The sequence below is a fragment of the Lutjanus erythropterus genome, chromosome 14 (assembly GCF_056507025.1).
Source record: "Lutjanus erythropterus isolate fLutEry1 chromosome 14, fLutEry1.hap2, whole genome shotgun sequence".
Lineage (NCBI taxonomy): Eukaryota > Metazoa > Chordata > Actinopteri > Lutjaniformes > Lutjanidae > Lutjanus > Lutjanus erythropterus.
This window is the reverse complement of record NC_139330.1, coordinates 15,569,896-15,595,218: the sequence shown is the minus strand read 5'-3', so window position 1 is coordinate 15,595,218 and position 25,323 is coordinate 15,569,896. Positions and strand designations below refer to the sequence as shown.

The following is a 25,323-nucleotide window of genomic DNA, read 5'->3' as shown; positions in this document are numbered from 1 at the left end:
GAAAAAAGCCAAACAGTTACCACAAAATCCCCACCATGCAGCTAACAGTTATTCTTGACAAACATTCTGCCCCTTTTTCAGCTTCAACCACCTCATTTAAGTACATGACCGCCTGAAACTAATCTGATGTGACTTGAGCTCCGAAAAAGGGTCTTGGCGCAGAGAGGAGCATGCAGAGCAGAACTGGAAACACAACAGGAAAAGGGGTCTAATGAGCCCACTCCCTCCCCTTCCCCTCCATAAACACATTCCCTTTTTTGGTGGGCTGCCCCCCCCCAACACGTGGAAGAACAGCAGAGGAATACTTCTATCCTCTCTCTCTTTTTTTCTCTTAGATGCTGTCATCTGCCAGAAATGTTGGACTTTAGACACACGTGAGTGTCAGTGGGCTGGTGCAAGGCTGGGTTTCTCTCAGTGTCTTTGTCTATAATTGTTTAGTTTTCTCATTTTGCCTTCAGGAGGGCTGCGAGAAGCGGTTCTCATCAAATGACTGACCGAGGACCGTTAGAGGAAAAGATCTTCTGCCTTAAAAAACAGAAATCAAGACTCAGGTCGAGCTATTAAACCCTCTGCTTTTTACACCGAACCATTTCAACTCTGATAATTTTGTGTCTTTTCTCTGTGTGAGGAGGACACAAGGTTAGGTTTCTGTTTAAAAGCCTCATGGCTTAAAGTCCCTCACAGTCACGTCCTGTAATTGTGTCTGGAGTGTGGGTGGACAGGGGAGATAATAGGAGCGCTCGAGACGGCCTCGGCAGCAGTGAAGAAGAGGACGAGAGGCGTCCAAGTTTTCCGGTCATCTGTGGACAACAGAAGCCATTAGTGTGGACCATGTGTGCTGCAGCTCTGGAAGAGTACTGCGGGTCCACCTTCTGGGTGAGTTCAACAGCAGGGGTTAATGTAGCTGAAGGGAGACACAGTCGTTCTGAGGGGAAATGGTTTCATAATGGCCTCAAGATGACCTTAGCTTTTGAAACTCTCACAATGAAAAACACCACATAACTTTTGACAAACACACGATCAACAGCCTATACATTAAGTTCATTTAAGGCTAACAGTAAAATTATGTAGGATGGTAACTACAACATGTACAGTTATATAACACAATACTTTCTTTTTTTCTGTGTTGATTAAAGTTTGTGGTGTTCTTTTGAAGTTTTTGCTTTTTGTTATGTTATTACAAAATATAAATTAGAATCCTCACTGACACAGGCTTCAAAAAATTGAACATTATGAGCTTCTTTGATTCACTTCAGGACTTCTGTAATTGATTGTGTTGTTTGGTACAGGCATCATGGTATTACGTAGATGCCTCCAGTACGTGTAACATAAATACAGATAGAAAGTGGCTGTAGGGTGAAGGAAATGTGTGAAAAAGTATATTATGTTCAGACAATGTTTTATCTTGAAGTTTTGTCTGATAAATATGCTTTCACCCCTGTACACAGTGAGCTCAGCGAACACATGATTGACCTGTCATAACTCTTAAGTAAGGCATGACTCGACATGTTCGATAACTGCAGGGCATGTTTATGAGCTATAACTGTATTTTTATGATTGTACACTTAAAATGGATAATTTGATCAACCATTCATTGATTTTTTTTTTTCTCCTGAGAAACAGGACAGTCTCTAGAAATATGTCCTGATCAAAGAGGGGAAAACAAATATGAGCTGAAATGTGGCTGGGTGTTTTGTAAAAAAAAAAAAAAAATACAGTTTCAGTACCAGTACTAGTGCCTGTAACGTGATATTGATACCAATGCAGCACTTCATTCAGTATCTTTTATTTTGATTACTGATTAACCACTTCTGTCATTTTTCAAGCAAAAATATTAAAAAATTACTTTGGCCTCTGGGAGGTTGTGCATTTTTTTCTACTTATTTTGACTTTTTATAGACTAAACTGTTGATCAGTTAATTAAAATGCATCCAGAGAAAGTAAACATCTGCACATACAGTCCAGAAAACATACACACATCCTGTCTGCACTTGTGGACACTTCATTTCTCCCTGGAGCCTGTGTTGAGCTCAGACTGTGGAATGGATCTCGGCCTCTCATAACAGCAGATTGCTCACACAGATGCTGGAAACTCAAGGACTTCTGAAGCCTTTTAAAAGCTTGAAACACCTCAATTCCTCTTCTGCGTCAGGGTGTTTTAGCTTAAACCGAGTGCCCCTTTCACTCCGCATCTTTTTCAGTCTATTAGTAACCCATTTTTCCATTGCATGCTTCTGTGGAAGAGCAAATTATGCTGCTGCACATGTAGCAGTAAGCTGGGACTTAGGGATGAATCACATGTGAGTCACTGTTGATTGAATTTCTAATCAGGGAGGTGTGGTGTGTCCCTGTGGTGTAATAAAGAGTGTTTGCCTTTCTCTGAGATTTTGAGGGCAGCATGATTTTGTCGATGATCATTTTATCCTTGTCTGACATTTGTAAATGTTTGTGCGTGCACCTCAGAATGCCTCATATCTGGACAGAGAAGACGCAGACCTCCCTCTGTGTGTAGAGCAGACGGTGCTGGTGTGGATCCCCCTCGGCTTTGTGTGGCTCTGCGCCCCGTGGCACCTGGTGTCTCTCTGCAGGAGGACACGAGTGAACACTAAACACCTGTCCAAGCTCTACATCTGCAAACAGGTATTGCACACAACAAGAAAAAGAAACTGTTTCAGTCACAATATGATACAAAGATGAGACATACAGTAATTGCAGGAACAAGTACCCTGTGATCAGGAAATCTTGGTTCAAAGACGCAATTGTTTCATTTCCCGTCTCCTCCAAACATACTTTTAGACATAAAAATACTCTGCATGGAATGATAATAATATGTTTCTGGTATGTTTTCTCCACAAAAACACTCAATTATGCAGTGATAATTTCTTAAAATTACATCTACTGTTTCTCCGTCATTAAAAAAATCCAGAATCTCTGAATAATAGAGATGTAACCACACATTGAATATTGAATACTGAACATAAGAGGGCTCAGTACCATACTGGACTGTGATGATATCAACTGTGATATAACATTAATTATGCTTAATTTACTTTATAAAAGGACTGCTTGTAAAACTCACTCATAAACTAGTTGTGGTGTCACAAAGTTATCTTGTATGCACACATCTGAAACTGAGATTTAAAGGAGAAATGTGTAATATGTTAACTGTAATAAATCATAAAATAAATAGCTATTTTTGTATTTCTGCTGAATGAGTAAGTGTCTGTTTATGAGTAGTAAGAAATCATTAATAATCTTGTAGAAGGCATGGATATTTATAACCATTAAACTGAGCAATATTTTCATGGCTGGCACTGAGACAGCCACTTAACTGGAAGTCCAGAGTGTGTATTTTCGGAACAGTAGGTTTTGTTTTCAGGATAACTGCTTAGCTTTGCATTGACAGACAACTGACAGTTTGATACAGCTGATCAACTTACAGTGAGGCACTCGACGTCGCTTGTTGTCAAAATTTTAATGCTGCACTTGTCTTGCATTCCTGCAGTCTTACTGCAGCCTGCAGAGCTTCCTCAAGGAAAACAACAATCTTCAACCATAGATTGTCTATTAAATAATATTTCTGCCTATTTAATACAGTCAATGGTTCTAAGTTGCTATTTAGAGAAACTTACTCCTTCAGCTTTTTTTGTGTTGTGTTTTTTGTGGAGGTTGACTTTTAAATGTGATTTACTTGTAAGTGTTAACAGTATTTTCTCCCCTCAGCTTGTGGTGTCTCTGTTGTTCCTGACGGCCATAGCAGCCCTGGCAGTCACACTAGGACAGGATTTTGGTCCAAGCAATGATGCACCTTCAACAGAGAAAAATCCTGGTGTATACTATGCAAACCCAGTCCTGTATGCAGTCACATGGGTAAATATCACTGGGTATACATTTATTTATTTACTTTGATGCTCAAAAATAAAAGATTTTGGGGTTGTTGTTGGGTTTTCTTTTTTTTTTTTTTGGTGTTCTGACATGTCTTCTTTGTTAGATCCTGCTGCTGCTGTGTCAGGAAGGAGTAAGACGGAGGGAAGGAGCAGTGGACTCCGCCACTCTCTTCGTCTTCTGGTTGCTCCTTGTTCTGTGTGACATCTTCCCTTTCCAGACCCTCCTGCGAGAGGCGCTCAGACTGGTATGAGCTGAAAAGTTGGGAGTGAAGCATTAGCTAGAGGAAAAGAGCTGTCATTACTCAGGCAGAGTGCAGTCACTTGATTTGATGCATTTCAGCTCTCCGTATTTATCAGTAATTCACTGACACTCAGTGACTCACCCTGAATGATCTTTCTTACTCTTATCTTTGACCATCAGAGCGAGATCAAGGATGTCCCTCGTTTCTGCCTTTTCTACATTTCCTTTGGGCTGGAACTGATTGCACTTATTCTCTCTGCTGTGGCTGATATCCCACCAGAGGCAGAGGAGCGTGTGAAGAATGTAAGCAAGCACCCCTTTTTGTTTAAAGTTTATGTATGTTTCTACAACTATGGGCACTTCTATGTCCCTGCAGTGAAGTTTTGCATTTATGTTAAAATTTGTCACATGATGCTTGATAAAAATTAATGTCGAACAAAATACCATAATAAAAATCCTTTTAAAGCCAAACTCCAGTTTCTATGGAAACAGAAGTTAACAATGATGCACATAACTGAGGCCACCCACACTAGGTGATGTATGTATGACGCCAGGAGTCGAAGCTAGCTGACCATGCTATCTGCAAAACTGGCAAAAATGTCATTTCTGCAAGAGTTTTAGGGATGTGGTAAAGACCGTTTCAATGCAAACCAATGGTAACTTTGGTATTTTTCAATCTTGACTCTATTTTCACATATTTTTGTGTCTAAGTGAGTAATGGGAGCAACAGTTTTGGAAATTGGTCCAGTATCGAGTGAGAGTACAATCTAATCCAGCTAATGTAAACAGTAGTTTATTGTAAAAATTACATTATTGCCATTTACCTCTACGTGACCTTACTGACACATGATGTCATTACTGCTTTATTTTAGTTATTAGTAAGATTTTTATTTGCCAACATTATTTTAACTCTTCAGTAGAGATAATTTACAGGTTAGAATTGCAAGATATGTTTTGGGTACTTGTTTATATGTATTACAGATTTTGAGGGTTAAAATGATGAGGTTGATTTTTTGATTTTGGAGAGTCAGAAATGCCCATAGTTGCAGAAACATCCTTATCTTTTTGTTGTGATGCTGTGAAATTCATAATTCCTTCATCACCTCATCCTGCTGTGAACATAATCCACTTGTTTGTTTTTAATCCACAGAATCCTGAGGAAGGTGCAGCATTTTTGAGCAGAATCACATTCAACTGGTTTAACAGGTAAATTAAAAGTTGCCACGATAAGAATCCCAGCAAACACCCACACGTGTCATGTTCATGTACTCCACAACTTCTCCTTGTCTCTCTGCAGCATGGTGGTGAAGGGGTACAAGCGGCCCCTGGTTCAGGAGGACATGTGGGAGCTAAACAAGGTGGACAGCACCGCTTACATCAACCAGCGCTTCCAGCATCACATGCAGTCGGAGTTGGCCGCAGCTCGAGTCCGATATCAAAACAAGCTGACGAAGAAATGGGATGAGAACAGAGTCAAAGCCCAGGATGAGGCCTTTCAAAATGGCCTCTCTCATGGTCTGGGGAAAGGCGTCAGTCAGGACGTGCTGATGATGGTGAAAGGATTTCTGTTTTTTTTTTTTAGAAAGATTTATTCTATTTATTATAACTATGTATAGAATAGAGACTTCATGTGTGCTCAAAGGCATTCAGATGATATTTTTTCTTTAGGAGGAAAAGGGAAATAAAGAAGATGATAAGAAGAAGAAAAAGGACAAAAAGAAGGAGAAAAAAGAAGACTATCCCAATTCATGGCTGATTACCACCATTTTTAAGACCTTTGACTGGATTTTGCTTGAATCGGCCTTCTTCAAACTTCTGCAGGACCTGCTGGCTTTTGCCAGTCCTCAACTCCTAAAGTGAGTCATGTTTGAAATAAAACTCTCTCTAGCACCCAGATATGGTCTCTGATTTCCTTCAGTTTTCTGATAAGCAGCAAATGAGCCCAGCAGATCAGTAGGGCTGCAATTAATGATTATTTTCATAGTTGATTAATCTGTCAATAATTTTCTTAGTTTGGTTCGGTTTGGTGGTTAGTTCTCACATGTTTTGTTTTGCCCCAGTCCCAAAGAGGAGAGGAGAATTTTGAATTTTTTTTCTCGAACAGATCAATCAGTCATAGCTGGCAATTCATTTAATACTCAATTAATTGTTGTTCCTCTATATACTAGCGTGTGTTTTTTTAGTGATTTTATTGTTCCATATAAACAATGTAGAACCTGTTAAGTCACGCTGCAGCACTGTCAACAAAGCAGAATTAACAGTTTACTGCTGTTTGCTCCTTCACTCTGTTAGCACTCACTGCAATCATTAACTCAGGGTCAGTAAACTCACAGCAGCAGATTTTTCTCATTTTCTAAACTTGTATTCTACAGCCGCAACCTACACAGCATCAGGCGACATCACTTGAGACATTTTCTTTTTTGCACAACAATACCAGAACAAGCTTTATACAACTATTTCCACAGCTGCAGCAGTACTTCCCAAGACTTGTAAACAGACTTTGATGTGCAAAATCAATGGAGTTATGCTTTTAAAGCTCTTAAAATAACATTTGATGACCTTGTGACTGTTCCAACCCTGTCAGCTTAACTATTCACTATTCATTATATTGTCTAACAATGATAAGACCAGTGTCTCACAGGGGATGGGAAATGGTGAGTGCAGTTAAATCTTTGAAAGGATGTGCTAACCTGTAACTAGTTAGAACTGATTTCCCATACAGATGCCATGCCATTGATGCTGGGATTACATGGCAAGTGCTGAGCTGCCCCATTAACTAACTTCTCCTTTTTCCCAGAATGATGATCTCGTTCGTTCAGGACAAAAACAGCTATGCCTGGGAGGGGTATGTGTATGCAGTGCTGCTGCTGGTGGTGGCCCTCCTGCAGTCTCTCTTCCTGCAGCAGTACTTCCAGCGCTGCTTTGTGCTGGGGATGAAGGTTCGCACCGCCATCATGGCTGCTGTGTACAAAAAGGTAAAAACACGAGTGACATCACAATGACATTTTCTTAGTTTTCCTTAGACAGTGTTAAAAAAGAATAACAGAGTGTCTATTTGCATCATAATAGATAAATTATTCCTCAGTGTTTTGAGCACATAATTGTCACTGAAGAAAGAAACGTTGCCTGCATGGGCTTAATGTGTCAGTTGCTGTTGTCTTCTACAAGATAAAGCTGCAATTTCCTGCCCTATTCAATATCTCATACGTTTGAATACAGTGATAACCTGTGGCTGTGCCTCCAACAGCCCCCTGCTGCTGTGTTTACTTAAAAGAGCATGAAGTTAAAGATAAATTACTTTTTTTGTTGTCTCTGTATACTTTGATATTTAAAATAATTGCAGCTCCCACCGAATTGTGTACTTCCTTTCCATCTTCCTCTCTCCCTACAATCCTTTCTTCTCCAAGGCATTGGTGGTGTCTAATGAAACCCGTAAAGAGTCAACGGTTGGGGAAACGGTGAACCTGATGTCAGCAGACGCTCAGCGCTTCAACGATGTCACCAACTTCATCCACCTGCTGTGGTCCTGCCCTCTGCAGATCGTCCTGTCCATTGTTTTCCTGTGGCTGGAGTTGGGACCGTCTGTGTTGGCGGGACTGGCCGTCATGGTTTTAATGGTGCCCATCAACGGACTGCTAGCCACCAAGGCCAGAAAAATCCAGGTCAGGATGCACACACATACGGAATAGCTGTCATAGAATATAATGTACTATATATACCACAAAATAAACCCTACATTTTTAATGTTGAACGTAATACTTAATATTTTATATAATATGTCATTCCCAGTTAAACAGAAGGACCGAAAAGTGGTAACTTTAACAAAGTTTGTTGCAAATAAAGGACAATGCAGTTCATTCTCTCTTACCTGTGGGCCAAGGCTCCACTTGAAGAAACAAATGAGATTAATGAGGTCATTATCATGATCTACAATCCTCATATGTATTTTCAGCCAAACGGACACATAAAGAAAGGAATCACTTTGTGTTGGAAAGATGTAGGGATGTAACCAGAAATGTAAAACATTGTTTAAATGGCCTTAAGCATATGGAAATTTATGCAGTGTAATAGGGGGATTGATATGTGGTCAAAGTAAATAATGGGCAGCTCATTCAACCACTGTATATCAAATAGGATCTCAGCTTATTTGATATACAGTCCGTGGCTCCAGCTCACACAAATGCATACAAATGTACTTATTTTTGGACATGCAACTGTACAATATTACTGCTTTAAATTAAACTGCCTTGTTATTGTGATGCTTCACTGTTGACACTAGAAAGAAACAGAATTCAAAAGAATTCATGAGTCAAGTTCAACCAGTCATGACTCACTGTATGTTTTCATATTGTGAAAATAAACAATTCTCAAAGTGTTGGTTAATGTTTCTTCGTGAAAGCCATTTTTCAAAACCGTGAACCAATTTATGCTTCTAAAAAGTGATGGGGACAAAATTGGCCTTTTCAAAAAGTGGTTGGTTCATGCCCCCAGCATCCACAGTGTAAATGATACCTATGCACATAATCACTATTTAATGAACATTGTTTCTCTTTTACAAAAACTATTACTCAAGCCAAGGTAGTAAAAATGACACACAGGCGTTAAACCACACTCCACTTACATAAGATAACAAGGTCATCCATGAGGAACCAGAAACTAATTATATCCCCGGCAGATGGAAGCATAGAGACTATAGCCTTTTTCTAAGAATAATTAACACACAGAGGTGGCAAAAGTGCACACAGTTAAAGTACAAATACTTTAAAGTAGAAGTATTGATTCAACTTAATTACTCAAGTAAAAGTGGAAAAGGTACAGGCTCGTAAATGTACTCAAACTCTAAAAGTAAAAAGTAGTCCTCTCGTTTTGTTACGCCTTTTGTGTCATTTTCATCTTTTTCAGGCATAATATGCAATGATGAACACACCAAAGAATCGTCCTTTCTGTTTGTTATTGTCCCATTCATTTATCTAAATCGGTCATGATGTTGGGAATGTGGTGCGCAATGAGGCAAATGAATAAATAATTCGACTCAAAGGTATTAAAACCTTTTGTTTTGAAAATGTATGGAAGGTGGCCTCGTAGCCCAGTTGGTAAAGTGTTTGCCCCATACACTGCATCATCTGTAGCAGCTGTGGGTTCAAGCCCTGCTGCATGTTATTCCCCCACTCGCTCACCCACTTTCCTGTCGTATCTCCACCTGTTCTATATAATTAAAGATGAAAGCCCCCAAAACAACAAGGAAAATGTAACGAGTAGAAAATACAGACATTTGTGTTAAAATGTAAGGGTTGTCAAAAAAAAATACATATTCAAGTCAAGCACATAACCTTAAAACTCTAACAAAGTGTTTGTTGTCTTTCCACCTCTGCCAACAAAAATGAAGCATGCATCACTAGGGAATGGTTTTGTAACATATTATTTGCTTCTCTTTGCCTATTTGGATTACATTCAACCAAACATACATGTGTTGTTAAATAAAATACACAGAGAAAAATATAAAACAAGTTTTCATACAGTACACAGGTTCATGACACTCTCTTCCTGGCTGCTTTATTGTATCAGATCTTTTTGTTGAACCTGAGGTGAGCTACGTGTCCTAACTGTTTCCCATGATCTTTTTTCAGATAGAAAACATGAAGTTTAAAGACAAGAGACTGAAAATCATGAATGAAATACTCAACGGGATCAAGGTGAGCGCCCTCATTCAGTTATTTCAGTCATCAGACATAATTGCTGTAAAATCACCACCTCTGCTTCGTCTTTTCTATATAAACAGTTCAGGCAGATTGGTAGACATGAGGGACTTCGTGTGAGGCCTTCAGATGAAAAGCTTTGCATGTCTCAGGAAAAAACTGAAATATGAGTCATCAGTCCCTTCTATTATACTGCGTCCACCACCTGTGGCTTGCTATGCCTCTGTTCCTCCACCCTTCCTTTTCCGCGTCCTCCACAATGTCCACCCAACTCCTTCATCCTCCCTCCTCATTTTATGCCTCCCACCAGATTCTGAAGCTGTATGCATGGGAGCCCTCCTTCCAGACGCAGGTGGAAGACATTAGGGGGCAAGAACTGAAGGTCATGAGGAAGTTTGCCTACCTGACATCTGTCTCCACCTTCATCTTCAGCTGTGCCCCGGCTGTGGTGAGTCCTGTGAAGGAGTAAACGCTGCAGCGCTCCAGTGTCCACAAATTTAATGCACCATCATTATTTTCTCATGTTCAGCTTCGCAACTGTCCTTATTTGGTTTGGATGTGCATGCATATCCCTATTTGAGTCCTGTGAAGGATCCTCGCAGAAAGATGAGAAACAGCAGGTCAAAGATTGTCTCCTTTTCTCACGCTGTCTTTGTTTGCAGGTTTCTCTGGTCACATTTGCAGTGTTTGTTGGGGTGAGCTCAGACAATGTGTTGACTGCTGAGAAAGCTTTCACCTCCATCTCTCTTTTCAACATCCTCCGATTCCCCTTGGCCATGCTGCCCATGCTCATCGCTGCCATTGTGCAAGTAAGGGAACAATAACACACGGTACATCCACGTATATCAAACCTGAGCTAAAATTCCACTCATTTTTTCTGTCACACATCAGACGACAGTGTCCAGGAAGCGCTTGGAAAAATTTCTGGGAGGTGAAGACCTTGAAAGTGACATTGTGCGCCATGACTCCAGTTACAGTATGTTCACCATTACCATTAATACCTGTTTGACCAGTTTGTTGGTACATGTTTACTACATATGTCCTCTGTGTCCATCTCTTTTCATGTTTAGACACTGCTGTTAGCATATGTGATGGTTCCTTTGCTTGGGAAAAAGAAGCTGAGCCTCTGCTAAAAGAGTAGGTTTGCTGTGTCACATACAGAATAACACAATATATAGCTGCAAAACATTGCTTTTGACCCTACTGTATTTTATCCTTATTCTGTGTGTGTTTGCTAGTGTGTCCTTGGACATTAAGCCAGGCCGGTTGGTAGCAATAGTGGGAGCAGTGGGCTCAGGAAAGTCCTCCCTCATGTCAGCCCTGCTGGGAGAGATGTACGCCACCAAAGGTTTTATCAACATTCAGGTGATACCATATGTCTGTCTTCATATCTGTCCAAATAGGCTGTTTAATCAAGGACATTCTGCATTATGTGCACCATATAACATTCTGTCAGCTGTTTTTGAAATTGAAATGACACAGATCAAACCATTTTTAAAGAGGAACTATTATGCTCATTTCCAGCTCTTTATTTTCCAACTTCCACTGGAACCTGCTGTCTCTGACCTATGACTAGGCAGCGGAAAGTGTTAAATATTTAGAAAATAAAAACTTCACTGACACTTTGCAAACCTCCTCTGGTTGCATCTGGCAGTTGTGGTGGCATTGCAGTAGGTACTTCAACATCTGTTGCCTGAATCCACACTCTACTGAGTGCACATTTCTAGTTTCAAATAAAAAAATACCGCAGTTAAGTCCACAATATAGACTGCTGGACACAGTACAAAAGGTGATCAATGAACTACATGATCCATATTGAAATAGGGAATAGCTTGAATCTAAGAAAAGCCATTAGTAAAGGCTGCTGGAACACTTATTTCTTCAAACCGTTCATCAGAGCCACTGAATAAGTCTTTCTGACATGTATGAATACCTTCTTTTCAATGGCAGTGGGTGTTGTGGTTAGAAGAACTTTTGTGCATGACTGTTTTTGTATTTCTTTCCAGGGTTCCCTTGCCTTTGTGCCACAGCAAGCCTGGATTCAGAATGCCACTTTGAAGGATAATATCCTGTTTGGCTCTCCTCACGAGGAACAAAGGTTCCAGGAGGTGATACAGGCCTGCGCCTTGGCCCCTGACCTGGAGCTGCTGCCTGGAGGTGATCTCACTGAGATTGGAGAGAAAGTAAGATTTAAAGATTTCAGGGTTTGAATGAATAGTCATTCATTATCTATTCACCCTCATGATGACTGAAGGTCAGGTTTCATTTCTTTAGTCCACAAAACACTGCTGAGTGTTTAGTCTGTAAAACACCGCTGAATGTTTTGTGAAAACAACCAACAACAACAAAAAGAAATTAAAAAAAACATCAAATGGCTCCATACTAAATCTCCACCTCTCCAAGGTTTTTTTTTGCCGTTTTAAATGCAAAAACATACATTACACGCAACCAGCGACCATTAGATATAGATATAAAATAAAAGGGGGGGGGGGGGGGGGGGGGGGGCAAGTTGTTACACTTACGGTACAGATTATCTGTCAATTAAATCATAGTCCTATATTTCAGTATCTCTAGCATCATGTGTTTTTTTATTTCTTCTCAAGGAGAAATAATAATGTTGCATGGAAATGTAGTTTTGGTGCCAGTGGGAAGATTCAACAACTGAGACATATTGTCTAAACAAATAAGAAAACATAGATAAACAGACTGCAGTTGCATACATTTAAGAAAAGCTTTAGCCCTAATATTTTTTGTGCTGTTTACTCCTCTCCTCTCCTCTCCTCTCCTCTCCTCTCCTCTCCTCTCCTCTCCTCTCCTCTCCTCTCCTCTCCTCTCCTCTCCTCTCCTCTCCTCAGGGCATCAACCTCTCTGGGGGTCAGAAGCAGCGTGTGAGCTTGGCCCGGGCAGCTTACAGTCAGGCTGATATTTATTTATTAGATGACCCCTTGTCTGCTGTGGACTCCCATGTAGGAAAACATCTCTTTGAAAAAGTAATTGGACCCAAAGGAATACTCAAAGACAAGGTTTGTGCTAAGCCCACATTAAAGGTCTAGTATGTTGGATTTCGTGGGGCTTCATATGTTGAAAACAACAACAAAAAGAAAGAATCAATAATTTGGCACAAAATACTGATTTTAAGGCTCTATGATCAAAATCTTGCCATAGCAACAAAATGTCCTTCATGGCAACGCTCTGCTATAACAGACCTGAGAATGCCATAAATGACCAATCAGAATAGAGTATTTAACAAAGCTGTGTAATAATAAATTGTACACACTGGTCCTTTAATGCAAAGATCAGTATTAAATGTACCACAGGAACTACTGTTTGAATTGAATATTGTAATATATTGATAGCAGGTTCATAATATGTTGACAGAGTAATAAAAATGTGATAGTGAAGTTATAATCATTCCACTGACTTTCTGGTACAGTGTGTATTTTCTTTTGTCAATGCCTGAATTGAATTCACAGCTGAAGCCCACTTTTCCTTGTCTAAACAGACTCGTATCTTGGTCACTCACGGAGTGAGCTTCCTGCCATACGTGGATGAAATAGTGGTCTTGGTGGATGGAGTTGTTTCTGAGATTGGCTCCTACAAAAGCCTTCGCGCCAGCAAAGGAGCCTTTTCAGAGTTTCTAGATACATATGCTAAAGAGCAAAGAAATCGGACCCATTCAGAATCAGGTAATCACACCTTTTGTCTGCACATAAAACTGCTCGTTTAATGCACAAACACAAACTATGGCTCTCCATCTTAGAGCTAACATCTTTTTGCTGCTATAAAACCTGCAAACAAAACATGATATATGGAGGCAGACAAAGCCAATGAAGAGGTATCATTGAAAATCAGCAGCCTTGGACAACAGGGTATATGCACATCCATTAAATCTGATGAGGTAGAAGATGTTACTTTGCAGAATGTAGCCATCTTAGTGCTTAGTACAAATATAGCTGCAATTTTTTTGATAAAGGAAAATGTGAATAAAAGAAGCATTATAATGAAGTACTGAAGTGCTGCAGAGATGCCCTGGTTTACAAATCTTGTTCTCCAGATGGTACAGATGCTAAATGTATAATTTTTTTTCTGTGAAAATTAAAATTGTGATGCAAAAATGACCATTACCATTAATTGTGAATCATATTGCAATTGCAATATCTGTCAAAATAATCTCAATATGATTTTATTTTTTACCAAATTTAGTAAAATGTACAATTTCTAATTTCTTCTTATGTAAGATTCATGTATATGTGACAATATTTATTCAGAACGTTCCCAGGATACTGCAGACGTAGAGCTCATCCCTGAAAGAGAGGACACTCAGCCTGACTCTCCACTAGAGGACACAGTTTCTATTACACTGAAGAGAGAGAGCAGTATCCGCCGCAGCCAGCGCAACGGCAGGTTAGAGCACAATGGAGTGGTGGCAACAACATAGCCACAGTTTTTCTGTGTTTGTTTGTTTGTTTGTGTGTGTGTTGTTATGTATTATTCTCCCATGGGCAAAATATCATTTCATCCTGTTTTCCTGTTTTTGTTCTATTCTGTCCAGTGTCAGACTAAGAAAAAATAGTTCCATAAAAAAATCAGAAGATGCTGGTAAAGCAAAGCAAGGCCAGAGGCTGATAGAGAAGGAAACTATGGAAACAGGACAGGTAATCTAAATACTTGTTCTGCCAAAATACTTTGCAATATTAAAAACTTTTTCCTGAGCCTCTCCATTCTCTCTTCAATCCAGGTGAAGTTCTCAGTCTACCTCCAGTACTTGCGTGCCATGGGCTGGGGATATGCTGTCACGGTCTTCGTGGTTTACTTCATCCAAAACATCGCTTTCATCGGCCAGAATCTGTGGCTGAGTGACTGGACCAATGATGCGGTGGAATACTTAAACAAGACGTACCCTAGCTCGCTGAGGGACACCAGGGTGGGAGTGTTCGGAGCTCTGGGAGTTGCTCAGGGTAACGAAACAGTCCTTACTTTTCAGATACACATCAGGCAAACTTAAACACTTAAAATACTTACATTACTTACATTTACTTACATTACCAGCAGACAGCTATTGGTCTATACTGTCTATAAGTCTATACTGTTAAATGGCAGGCAAGTTATAGTATAGTTTTAGAATAACAGGACAGAATAAGAATAGACAATAGTATGAAGCTTCAGGGAACAACAGACTGACAGACTGCCTGTTACTCATTGTGAGCTTCTTTATTTATGCCGAATTCCCTGAAGGCTGCAGGTTCATGCTGAAGTGACGATTGAATAGTCCATGTTGTTCATATTCAGGACAGACAGTAGACATTTTAACTGCATCAGGGATGTTGTTGAAGGAAGTTTACTTCTTTCGAGATACCACTTGTTCTCTTCACGTTATGAGTAGAGACTGTATTCTGTACTGAACATGTTGACTCATACCACCGGACAGGCTGATGTTTGAGGTGGAGATGAAGGTCAGAAATCATGATTCATAACAGTGGCTTTAGTGTGTTGTTATCTTCAGAGATATTACTTTTCTGACAAAATTGGTTTAATATCTAGCCCATATTGTGATACTCAGAATCAACCTCGAGGTACACAGTCTGTTTGCTTAAAGCATGTTGGGTTGTCTTTTCTTCTGCAGAAGAGTTATTGGTGTGTTTTGTCCTTCAAGTATTTCTCATCAATCTATTTCATTGTCATTTTCAACGGTTTATGGGATGAGTAGTTCCTTCACTCCTTAAATAACTATGTACAGTCTTGTACCTTTTTTTCTGTTTTCCAGTCTGTCTCTGCTCCATGGTCATGATTCATCTCATAGCTGGTTGGCTTGGTTCCAGGTTTAAAACTCATTTTAATATGATTTTCCGAAATGTCAGCAGAGTGAATGAAAGGAAAATTCCTTTCTGGAACCAAAGCTTGCTGTTGAACAGATGGCCAAAATCTTGCATTTCTCTCATATTGCAACTTCAAGTTTAGTTCTTAACTAACCTCATTATGCTTTTGTTCAGCATGGCTTTCATGATTATGTATTTTTAGAAACTGTCTCCTTTTACGGCAGGCCTCTTCGTGTTCCTCGGTACACTGCTCATGGCCAATGCTTCGGTTAACGCATCTCGTATCCTGCATTCGAGGCTGCTTCACAACATTCTGCGAGTTCCCATGCTGTTCTTTGACACCACACCTATTGGAAGGGTGGTCAACCGCTTTGCAAAGGTAGGATTTATCATTTACCTTTTCTAGCTTGTTCATAATGTTTCCCATTTACTTCTTTCTTGTTTGCTGTCTTTTGTCGTTTCTTTCCGGATTTGATACTAATTAAAATTCTAATTTAAGAGGACAACTTGAATAATTCAGCATCAAAACGAAATATTGCAGGATATATTGGAGCAATCCACTGGACTGTGGTGTTGATGCACTTTAACTACTCAAATAAATTGACAGGATGTCAATTCTGTGTCCTCTATGTGTCACCATGGAGATTCCAATTTTGAAGCCCTCTAAGCTTCTCTGTGATGTCTTTATGTGATGCCCCCTGAGGTGCATTTCCCCAGGTAGTAATGAAAAACAGAGGGTTTCACTGAGATTGGATTATTAATATATGCTCTGGCTAAAAACTGAGTCTTCAGATCTTGTAGTAGCAAAGTAGAAATACCACAGTGTAGAAAAAAGTCATGCATCAAAATATACTTAAAGCACCAAAAGTTAAATACTCATGCAGCTGGCCAATATCAGAATAATATATATTATATTATTGGATTATAAATACTTTAATGTTGCAGCTGGTGAAGGTGGAGCTAAGTTTTACTACTTTATGTACTTTATATGTAGGATATCTTACAAATTTCCCCAAGGAATCATCAAATAGATGCTGTGGAGTAAAAAGTACAATATTTCCTTCTGAAGTGTAGTGAAGTAGAAATATAAAGTGAAGAAAATGGAAAATACTCAAGTATAGTTCAGAATATAGTACTTTGTGAATTTACTTAGTTAATTTTCACCTCTGTTTCTGGGTCATTTAAAAGTATTTTAAGTTACCAGTTGGGCTTGGGTGGTATCTATTTTTTCATACCTTTCTGGTATTTTTTACCAGGGGGAAACAGTATCACGGTGTTTGTGTAAAACTGTGTAAAATGGCTCGACGCTGCTCCACTTCACACAGTAGTCCCTTAACAGAGGCGGAGTTGATCGTCATAGAGACACTCTTCCAGCAGCTGGGAAACGACACACTCGGGAGCTTTGCTTCGGTGTTAAGAAGCTGAAGTCTGGATTCACTGATTCAAACCTAAACTGTCCATTTACTGCCAGACTGACAAGTTAACTGCAAACATTTTCCTCCACCCAGCCACTCACTTAACTGTTACAAACTCACTAAGCTATGCTACTTTGACCAGTCAGTGATCTGCAGTATTTGCTGGCTTGCCTTTACCACTGGGACTAAACTAGACAGAAACAGGATACCGCCTTGCCCACCAGTAGAGAAAGTGAGCTCTGGTGACACATGCTGTGCACTACAGTACATCACCCCAGTCCACCTCTCTGGTTCGGTTTTATAGAAAGAGAAGCAACTGTATTTTTGACAGTATTGAAAATCATACTGTCAGGGTTTCTTCATACCCTGGTATCCTGTAATACATTTATCCCACCCAAGCCTGTTACTGATGATGACTAACTTTATCTTCACTGGTTCTGCAGGACATTTTCACAGTGGATGAGGCCATTCCACAGTCCTTCCGCTCCTGGCTGCTGTGTCTGTTGGGTGTGCTGGGGACACTGTTTGTCATCTGTCTGGCCACTCCCCTCTTCACCATCATCATCATCCCTCTGGCTCTGGTCTACTACTTTGTGCAGGTAAGCTGATCAAAATAGCCAGAGACTAAAATATGCCCAGGGAAGGAGAAAACACTATGCATTTCTTCAGAACTAACAGAAAGCAATGTAAACAGTCAATTAAAAAAAATAATCCAAATAAATCTTCCCTGGTTTTCTTTTGATTTCTCTTGCCCTCTCTTCACACTCAGCGCTTCTATGTAGCGACTTCAAGGCAGCTTCGACGGCTGGACTCAGTGTCTCGCTCTCCCATATACTCACACTTTAGCGAGACGGTGTCTGGTCTTTCAGTGATAAGAGCCTACGGCCACCAAGAAAGGTTTCTGAAACACAATGAAATAACTATTGATGGAAACCTCAAGAGCGTCTACCCGTGGATAGTGTCAAACAGGTCAGTTATTGAAGTCTAAGTGCACCTTCAAATACAAATCATCAACAAGTACGTGTGTGTGAGTGGGACACACTTAGATTTCTGTGTGCGTGTGCGTATTGATTGTCTGCAGATGGCTCGCTATCCGCCTGGAGTTCCTTGGAAACCTGGTGGTGTTTTTCGCTGCTCTATTTGCCGTCATTTCCAGAGCCTCTTTGGACAGCGGCCTAGTTGGCCTGTCCATATCCTACGCCCTCAATGTTAGTCACACACACTGCAGACAACATTCACAGAAATAATAATTAAAGAGAAAATGACACAGTCCTCTCTTGTGTTCTGGGACTTTGCAGGTAACTCAGACTCTGAACTGGCTGGTGAGGATGACCTCCGAGCTGGAGACCAATATCGTAGCCGTAGAGAGAGTGAGTGAGTACAGCGAGCTTGAGAATGAGGTACGTTGAAGAGAAAGCTTTTGTCTGGATTCACAGACCATGCTGTGAACTTCATTTGTATCTGTGATTATGTGACAAAAGACTAAAGAACCATATAAATTTCTTGCTGACATTTAGATTAGAACATTTGCTGAGGTTTAAGAGGTTCCTGTCTTTTTTATGTTAATAAAGGTGGTGACCTTTTAAATACACAGAGCAAAGGTGTACAAGGACTTTTAAAAGGTGTCTTTCAGTGGCGTCATTATCATTTTGTTATTTAATGTTTTTTCCTCAACTTTGAATGTGTTCCTACTATCTTCTCATACAAGTAGGGATTTTCACAGCTTTATTTGTTGTTTTTGTATTTATTTATACATATAGAAATGTTTCAAAAGGTAAAACATTTAATACATATAATTACAAGAGAATGTGAAGGAGAATTGCCTAAAAATCCTCCTGGGGCTTGCAAAGTGGTATTTTCCGGGCCGCATATTACAGGAAAATTTACAGTAATGTAGTACACACAATTTATATGGATCTTTAATTAACTTTTGGGGGGGGGTGTCTAAAATCACTGGTTTAAATTGTGAGACCAAGTGAAAATTGCACCCAAGATTTATTTATTTTTTTTTGTATAATTCATTAAAAATCAGAGGTTAATTTTTTTAGGAAAATGGCACTCTGTTCTGACCGTTCTAAATAACCTTTCTTTGTAAATGAAAACATGCATTTGGGGGGTTATTCTACAAAGAAGCCAAATACTTTTAGAGCTTAAACTCAGTCAAAACAGCAACTTGTGCCTGAGGCAAAAAACAAACAAACAAAAAATGGTAAATAATAAAACATGCAGTCCATTCACTGAGATGTATACATATGATGTTTGAGCAGGGGACTGCTATGATTGGTGGAACTTGTGGGAAGCTATGACGATTGGTCAAATTTGTAGAAAACTTGCAGTGATTGGACAAAATTACAAGTTTGTGCGCAATAAGTGGGATCAGTTGAATTTGAATGAATTGTTGCGATTGCTGCATCACAATATACACTATTTTGTGATTGTGAAGTATGGGAATGATGGGGTCTAAGGTGACAACAGCTGTGAAGAAAATAAGTATGAAGCTTAGACCAGGAATAGACAGATGTGTCAAAGTTCACCTTGACATCTGCTCCACCATTACTCATCAAACTGCTGGTCTTTGTTTCTACAGGCTCAGTGGGTAACTAACACTCGGCCTAAAGAGAACTGGCCCGAGGAAGGAAGGCTGCGGTTTGAAAACTACAAGGTCCGTTACAGACCTGGATTAGACCTGGTGCTGCATGGAATCACCTGTGACATCGAAAGCACTGAAAAGGTCTGTTTGTATGTGTCTGTATACATGTCAGTGTGTGCATGTGTGCACAACACCTCTGTAGGATTTATGTTTGACTGTGACTCTTGACATAATTGTGCCAGTATGCAGCTAATTATAAAATATGTCTTTAAAACAATGGAAATATAGTAATCAAAACTAAACAATTCTGTTTAGTTCCTTGCAATCACTTGTCATATGCACACGCTATAAATAAATAAATAGTCATTTTAGATCAACAAAACCTGTCAAATAAAATTAATTAGGTTTAGAATTATGTATGAAAATATTCTCACATGTATAACCTTGATGTCAGTTTCAGCACATGCCATAAACTAAAAAGCTCTCTTTGTAGTATATTGCAGCTTCTTTATGATGGTGAAGCCAGTAGTCTACATGAAAACCTAGATCTGGGTTTCTTTATGTTCCCTTCTTATTTTGAGCCTTTCATCTTTGAGCAATATCAAAGTCTTGTTTAGTCTGGTCTGGTTTCTTAAGTGCCCTGTTTATTTCCCCTTGTATTTTCTATTGATGAACCTTGAATCTCTCATCAGTCAGGGTTTCACTACAGTAAATCCATATAGGTGCTGCACACAATCTGCAGCACATTGCATATACAGAAAATAGAAAGGTACAACACATAACCTTTTATTTTATTGAAGTGCCTGTGCAGCAGTGGCTGTTATCCATTTGATATACCACTCACTGTGTTTTGTCTTATATTTTTGTTTCTGTCACTCACTGGTATGTCTTGGACTTATAGATACGCTTCTGAAAGCTACAGTTAGATGCACTCAAAGAAGATACTGCTGCCGTTTCTGTGCAGCATAATCTCAGTTCAAAACACAATTTAGTATTTTGACGGCTCTTTGAAAAGTTTTTATAAACTCAGTATTGGGTGCATCAAATGATTGCTTCAGTATTTGTGCACACTGTATCCAGAAACACATTGTCAGTGATTGCAGGTTATAAATCTTCATTATAAAATGCATCAGACATGTGTCCTATGTGTTGTCTCTCACTGCATACAGATTGGTATAGTGGGCCGCACAGGAGCCGGGAAATCAAGCCTGACCAACTGCCTGTTTAGAATAATTGAAGCTGCCGAAGGACGCATCCTCATTGATGGCGTGGATATTTCCATAATAGGCCTACACGACCTCAGAAACAGGCTCACAATCATACCACAGGTACACATGTATACATAAACACTCTAACTCTATAACTGTCACACCAACAGAGATTAATTTAATACCATTAAAAACTAATCTCAGTTTAATAAAGTCAAGTTTTGTTTTGCAAACTGGAATTAAATGGAGGAATACTGTAGTCAAGTCAAGTGATGTGGGGACTGAGTAAATATAAAAGAGGCGGGGAAACATTAACTTTCAGTTGCTCTGTATTCCTTTACAAAGCATCGCTTTTTGATAGCTAGCTAAAAATTTACCAAAAATGTGAAATTGTTTCCTAGCAAGCTAAAGAGTTAAGAAATGTTAAATTGTTTGCTAGCTACCTAAAAAAAAGTTAGCCTACTCATGATTGCTCGGCAGAGAATTTGTCCTCTTTGAGAAAACAACTGGAGTCAAAGAAAGAAGAGACTCATCATCGAACTCAATTGATTTAATTGTCCCTTAACTTGCTTATTTTTCTCAATCCATCCCACAAGGGCTGCCATTTTAAAAGTTGAACCTCCTCAAGTGTAAGTTTAAAGTTAATACTGGATCACAGTTTAAAATGGAGCTTAATGTTTGTGTGTAACAGAATTGCTTTTAATCTAGGTTTAGAGTAACGACTAAACAGGTTAAAATGTACTCTTCCCTAATTTTAAACTAGTTAAAAAAAATGATGCAACACAATTTAGAAATTTAAACAATTTAAAAATTGTACATACATACACAGCATTCAGTTTTATATGTTTTGCTAAACCCATCAACCCCTGTGTGGTGCAGGATCCAGTGTTGTTCTCCGGGACGCTGAGGATGAACCTGGATCCGTTTGACAGATTCAGTGACGAGGACATCTGGAGAGTGTTGGAGCTCTCCCATCTGAAGGATTACGTATCGGGGCTGCAGGAAGGATTACAACATGAAGTCGCAGAAGGGGGAGAGAACCTCAGGTGGGCCATAAAAATAAATGTTGCTCTTCCACATTACAAAAGACTAAAGATACAGCAAGTGAAACTTTTGAATGCTGTTGACACGTCCCCCACTTTGGAGAAGCAAAGAGGAGTAACAGCATGTTTGGAGAGGGAGAGAGATTTTGCGGTTTCTTTTCAGAAAGAAAGAGGCTGTCCAACAACAAAGTAAAGCAGTGAAAATATTCAAAATCTATAGTACGCTTAAACTGATACTGATTTTTTTGGGTGGACCTTTTTTAAATGGCTAAAATACATTTTGTTGTTGACCTTGTTCACAGCAGGTCACACTGACTATTGATAGTACTGCATACAACCCTACATCAAATAATTCAAACTATCCCTTTAATCCTAAATACACTGTAAATATCCTCTCTAATTTACTGTAATCCTTCAGTTCCTCATTTCTTCTGTAATTACTCTCTGTCCCTCGGGAACAGGACTCATATAAATCAATTTAAATCTAATCTAATCTGACTGGCCAAGTGCACCTGAGTATACACACCTACACAGAATAAAATGATAATTAGTACCTGCCAGAGTGGTAATCTGCAGCATTTTTAGATAATTGCCTTGCTATTAAAGCTGTGGTGAGTGTGCTGCCTAACGGAGCGAGATGAGTGTGTTGCCTTATAAAGCGTCAATGGAGCAAAAGTGTTTTTGCCAACATGTTCTAAAATATCCCAAAACCCTGCAGTGTATTTTGAGCAATAACTAATGAGTGTCCATTTCTGGTGTGTTTATCTCTGAGTGCTACAAAAACACTCTGCTAAGCGTGTCACTCTCTTCACAGTGTTGGTCAGAGGCAGCTGCTGTGTCTGGCCCGAGCCCTGCTGAGGAAGTCTCGCATCTTAATCCTGGATGAGGCCACAGCAGCTGTTGACCTGGAGACGGACGACCTGATTCAGAACACCATCCGCAAAGAGTTTTCACACTGCACTGTCCTCACCATCGCCCACAGGCTGCACAGCATCATGGACAGCTCCAGGTGAGTTAGTGTCTTGGAAAATGTTTTGATGAGGTGTCTCGTCACCCCAAAATCCCTGAGATGTCTACCTTCTCTCCAATATAATGGGACTAGAATAACGGATGAGAGGTTACAGCTTAGCCAATGATGATGCCATTAATGTTTGAACTTTGCGTCCTGCACTGTCACGAGCAAAAGTCTCTCGTCCAATTTGTAGGTATTTTTTGCTAAAACATTGAAAATAACAAATATTACATAGCAGACAAACTGAAAATGCTGTCGCACGACTTTTATGACAGTAGGGCTGGGTGGTGTGGTCTGAAATTTATATCACAGTATAATTTAAAGCATGGATGGTTACTGTATGTATCACAGTACATTTGTTTTTCTTTACATTTCAATCTACATGATTTCTCACCTGCATTGGCAGCTTACTATACTCTTAACTGTATTATGAGGACATAAGTCACATGCTTTACAGGTATTTCTCAAGTATATCAAGAATTACCACCACTTATAACTACTACTGATTTGTAGATTATTGTTTGCTGTTTGTTCTCTGACTTTTTCAAATTGTTTTTATTGAGTTTTCAGTAAAATAAGAAAAAAGTAGTTAAATAAAATAAATGAAAATAAAAAACAACGGAAAACGGGTAGCAAAGGCGCACTGTTATATATGTGCTGTACATCAAACCAGTATCCTATACGTCTTACATACTTCGCACATGAATTACTTGTATCAGTAATGGCAGCAGGATGAACAAATGGAGGCAAAATAGGTAGTACGATCAACAGGAAAGAGCAAAAAGAAGGTGGGATAGAGATGTGGGCGACTACTAATTTAAGGCGTTTGCATCAAATTTGTTTGCGTAACGTTGTCTGACTTTTCAAACCTGAAGTTTACCATAAAAATCTGGTGACTTTTAACATTTTGTTGTAATTTATTATCATGCTGCTTTTTGGTTGAGTAAATGAGGGCTCTACCACATTATCAAGGTATAGTCAAAATAACGTACAGAAAAAAATGATTTGGTGTACTTTCTATATCATTTATACCTTCAACTCCAATGACAGTATTAAAATGACAAAGGACTGAAAGATCTGTTGGACAAAAACTGCAATAAAGAACAAATGTAGCAGGTCGAAGGCTCTAAACTCATTGGATTTCATGGACCAAGTGTTCCAGCGTTAAGAGCGCATCCTCTGTTGTGACAAAAGCCTAAAGGCCACAGCTGTGTGGTCCAAGTCAGCCTCTATGCGCACATTTTTACAGAAAATGACATTCATGACATGAAAAGACAGAGACTTCAAAGTCTCCACTGGCTTTGCCTGCATGTGCGGGCAGCACCACAGACTGGGAGCAGAGGTGAGAAGTGATGTAGGATGTCCTGTATAAATGAATTCATTGTATTCAACATCTACTGTTTAGAACTTTGTTTTCTTCCTCATGCCACCTGCAAATGACTGTTTTCACTTTTTTGCAAGCAAGGACCATCCACTTACCATGTTATGTCCCAACTAAGAATAAGAATTTGTATAAAAAAAGTGAACAACAGTTGGTACAACAAGTTGGACAGACTGCATTTGTTGACAACTGGTACTTTAGCAATAGCGGAAAAATCTGTCCTTCAATTTCTCCATCAAAGCATCCATCCATTCTTCCTTTATACCTGCTCATTTCTTTTTCAAGGCTACATGTGAACTATTGCTTATCCCAGCATGCATTTGGAAAACAGCAGGGAGATTGGTAGTTTGTCAGTCTGTTGGAGGACTGACAAACCATACCTGAAATAAAAGCATCCTCTCTGCTCCTCATCTTCCCTCCTGTCCTTGTTTGTTTCTTTCCTGAACCATTTTATGTTCAAATGGATGGTGCAAATATATTAAAACATCAGCTTCACATTTGAGGAGGATGTTTATCCTCCTCTTGCAGCTACTAATGATATTTTCATGCTCAGCAGGTAACTATTTCTGTCTGTGTTCCTCCTCCCCAGGGTAATGGTACTTGATGCTGGTAGAATTGTAGAATTCGATTCTCCAAGCAACCTGCTTGAAAAACGTGGACATTTCTTCGCCATGGCAAAGGATGCTGGGATAACACAAGCAGAAGTCACAGCTCTCTGATTTTGCACTTTTACTTTTGATTTAATTTCATAAATTGCTTTTGTGGTTTGATTTAAAAAGCTGGATTGTGCTTTGATACAAATAAATATTGCAATATTTGTATTTATGTGAAACAGTATAAGGAAATCATATTCTGTATGTAAATAATTTTTATATGTGAACAATGAATATTCTTTCTCAAATACTGCTTTATTGTTTGTTTGTTTTTTTAAGAGCAACTTCACTTGTTTAAATTTTAGACCTCTGTCTCTATTGAGCACTTGGCAGAGAGTTAGAGGAGAATAATGATGGCTCTCTCATGCCTGCATTTTCTTC

The 25,323-nt window shown here is 39.4% G+C and overlaps 1 protein-coding gene across 1 annotated transcript; it reads left to right on the top strand.

Annotated features, from left to right (window-relative positions):
• The first annotated feature begins 458 nt into the window (after window positions 1-458).
• Window positions 459-25,190, top strand: abcc2 (ATP binding cassette subfamily C member 2). The gene is made up of 32 exons (XM_084736284.1): window positions 459-876; window positions 2,464-2,640; window positions 3,724-3,870; window positions 3,992-4,132; window positions 4,309-4,431; window positions 5,279-5,334; window positions 5,426-5,681; window positions 5,797-5,984; window positions 6,926-7,103; window positions 7,536-7,790; window positions 9,756-9,821; window positions 10,135-10,272; window positions 10,487-10,633; window positions 10,716-10,800; window positions 10,895-10,961; window positions 11,063-11,189; window positions 11,831-12,007; window positions 12,680-12,847; window positions 13,327-13,510; window positions 14,093-14,228; window positions 14,377-14,479; window positions 14,563-14,782; window positions 15,865-16,019; window positions 17,499-17,654; window positions 17,825-18,024; window positions 18,137-18,263; window positions 18,354-18,455; window positions 19,643-19,786; window positions 20,815-20,973; window positions 21,733-21,899; window positions 22,711-22,905; window positions 24,879-25,190. The coding sequence occupies exons 1-32, from the start codon at window positions 832-834 to the stop codon at window positions 25,006-25,008; spliced, it is 4,719 nt and encodes a 1,572-aa protein (XP_084592410.1). The 5' UTR covers window positions 459-831; the 3' UTR covers window positions 25,009-25,190.
• Window positions 25,191-25,323: the final 133 nt, after the last annotated feature.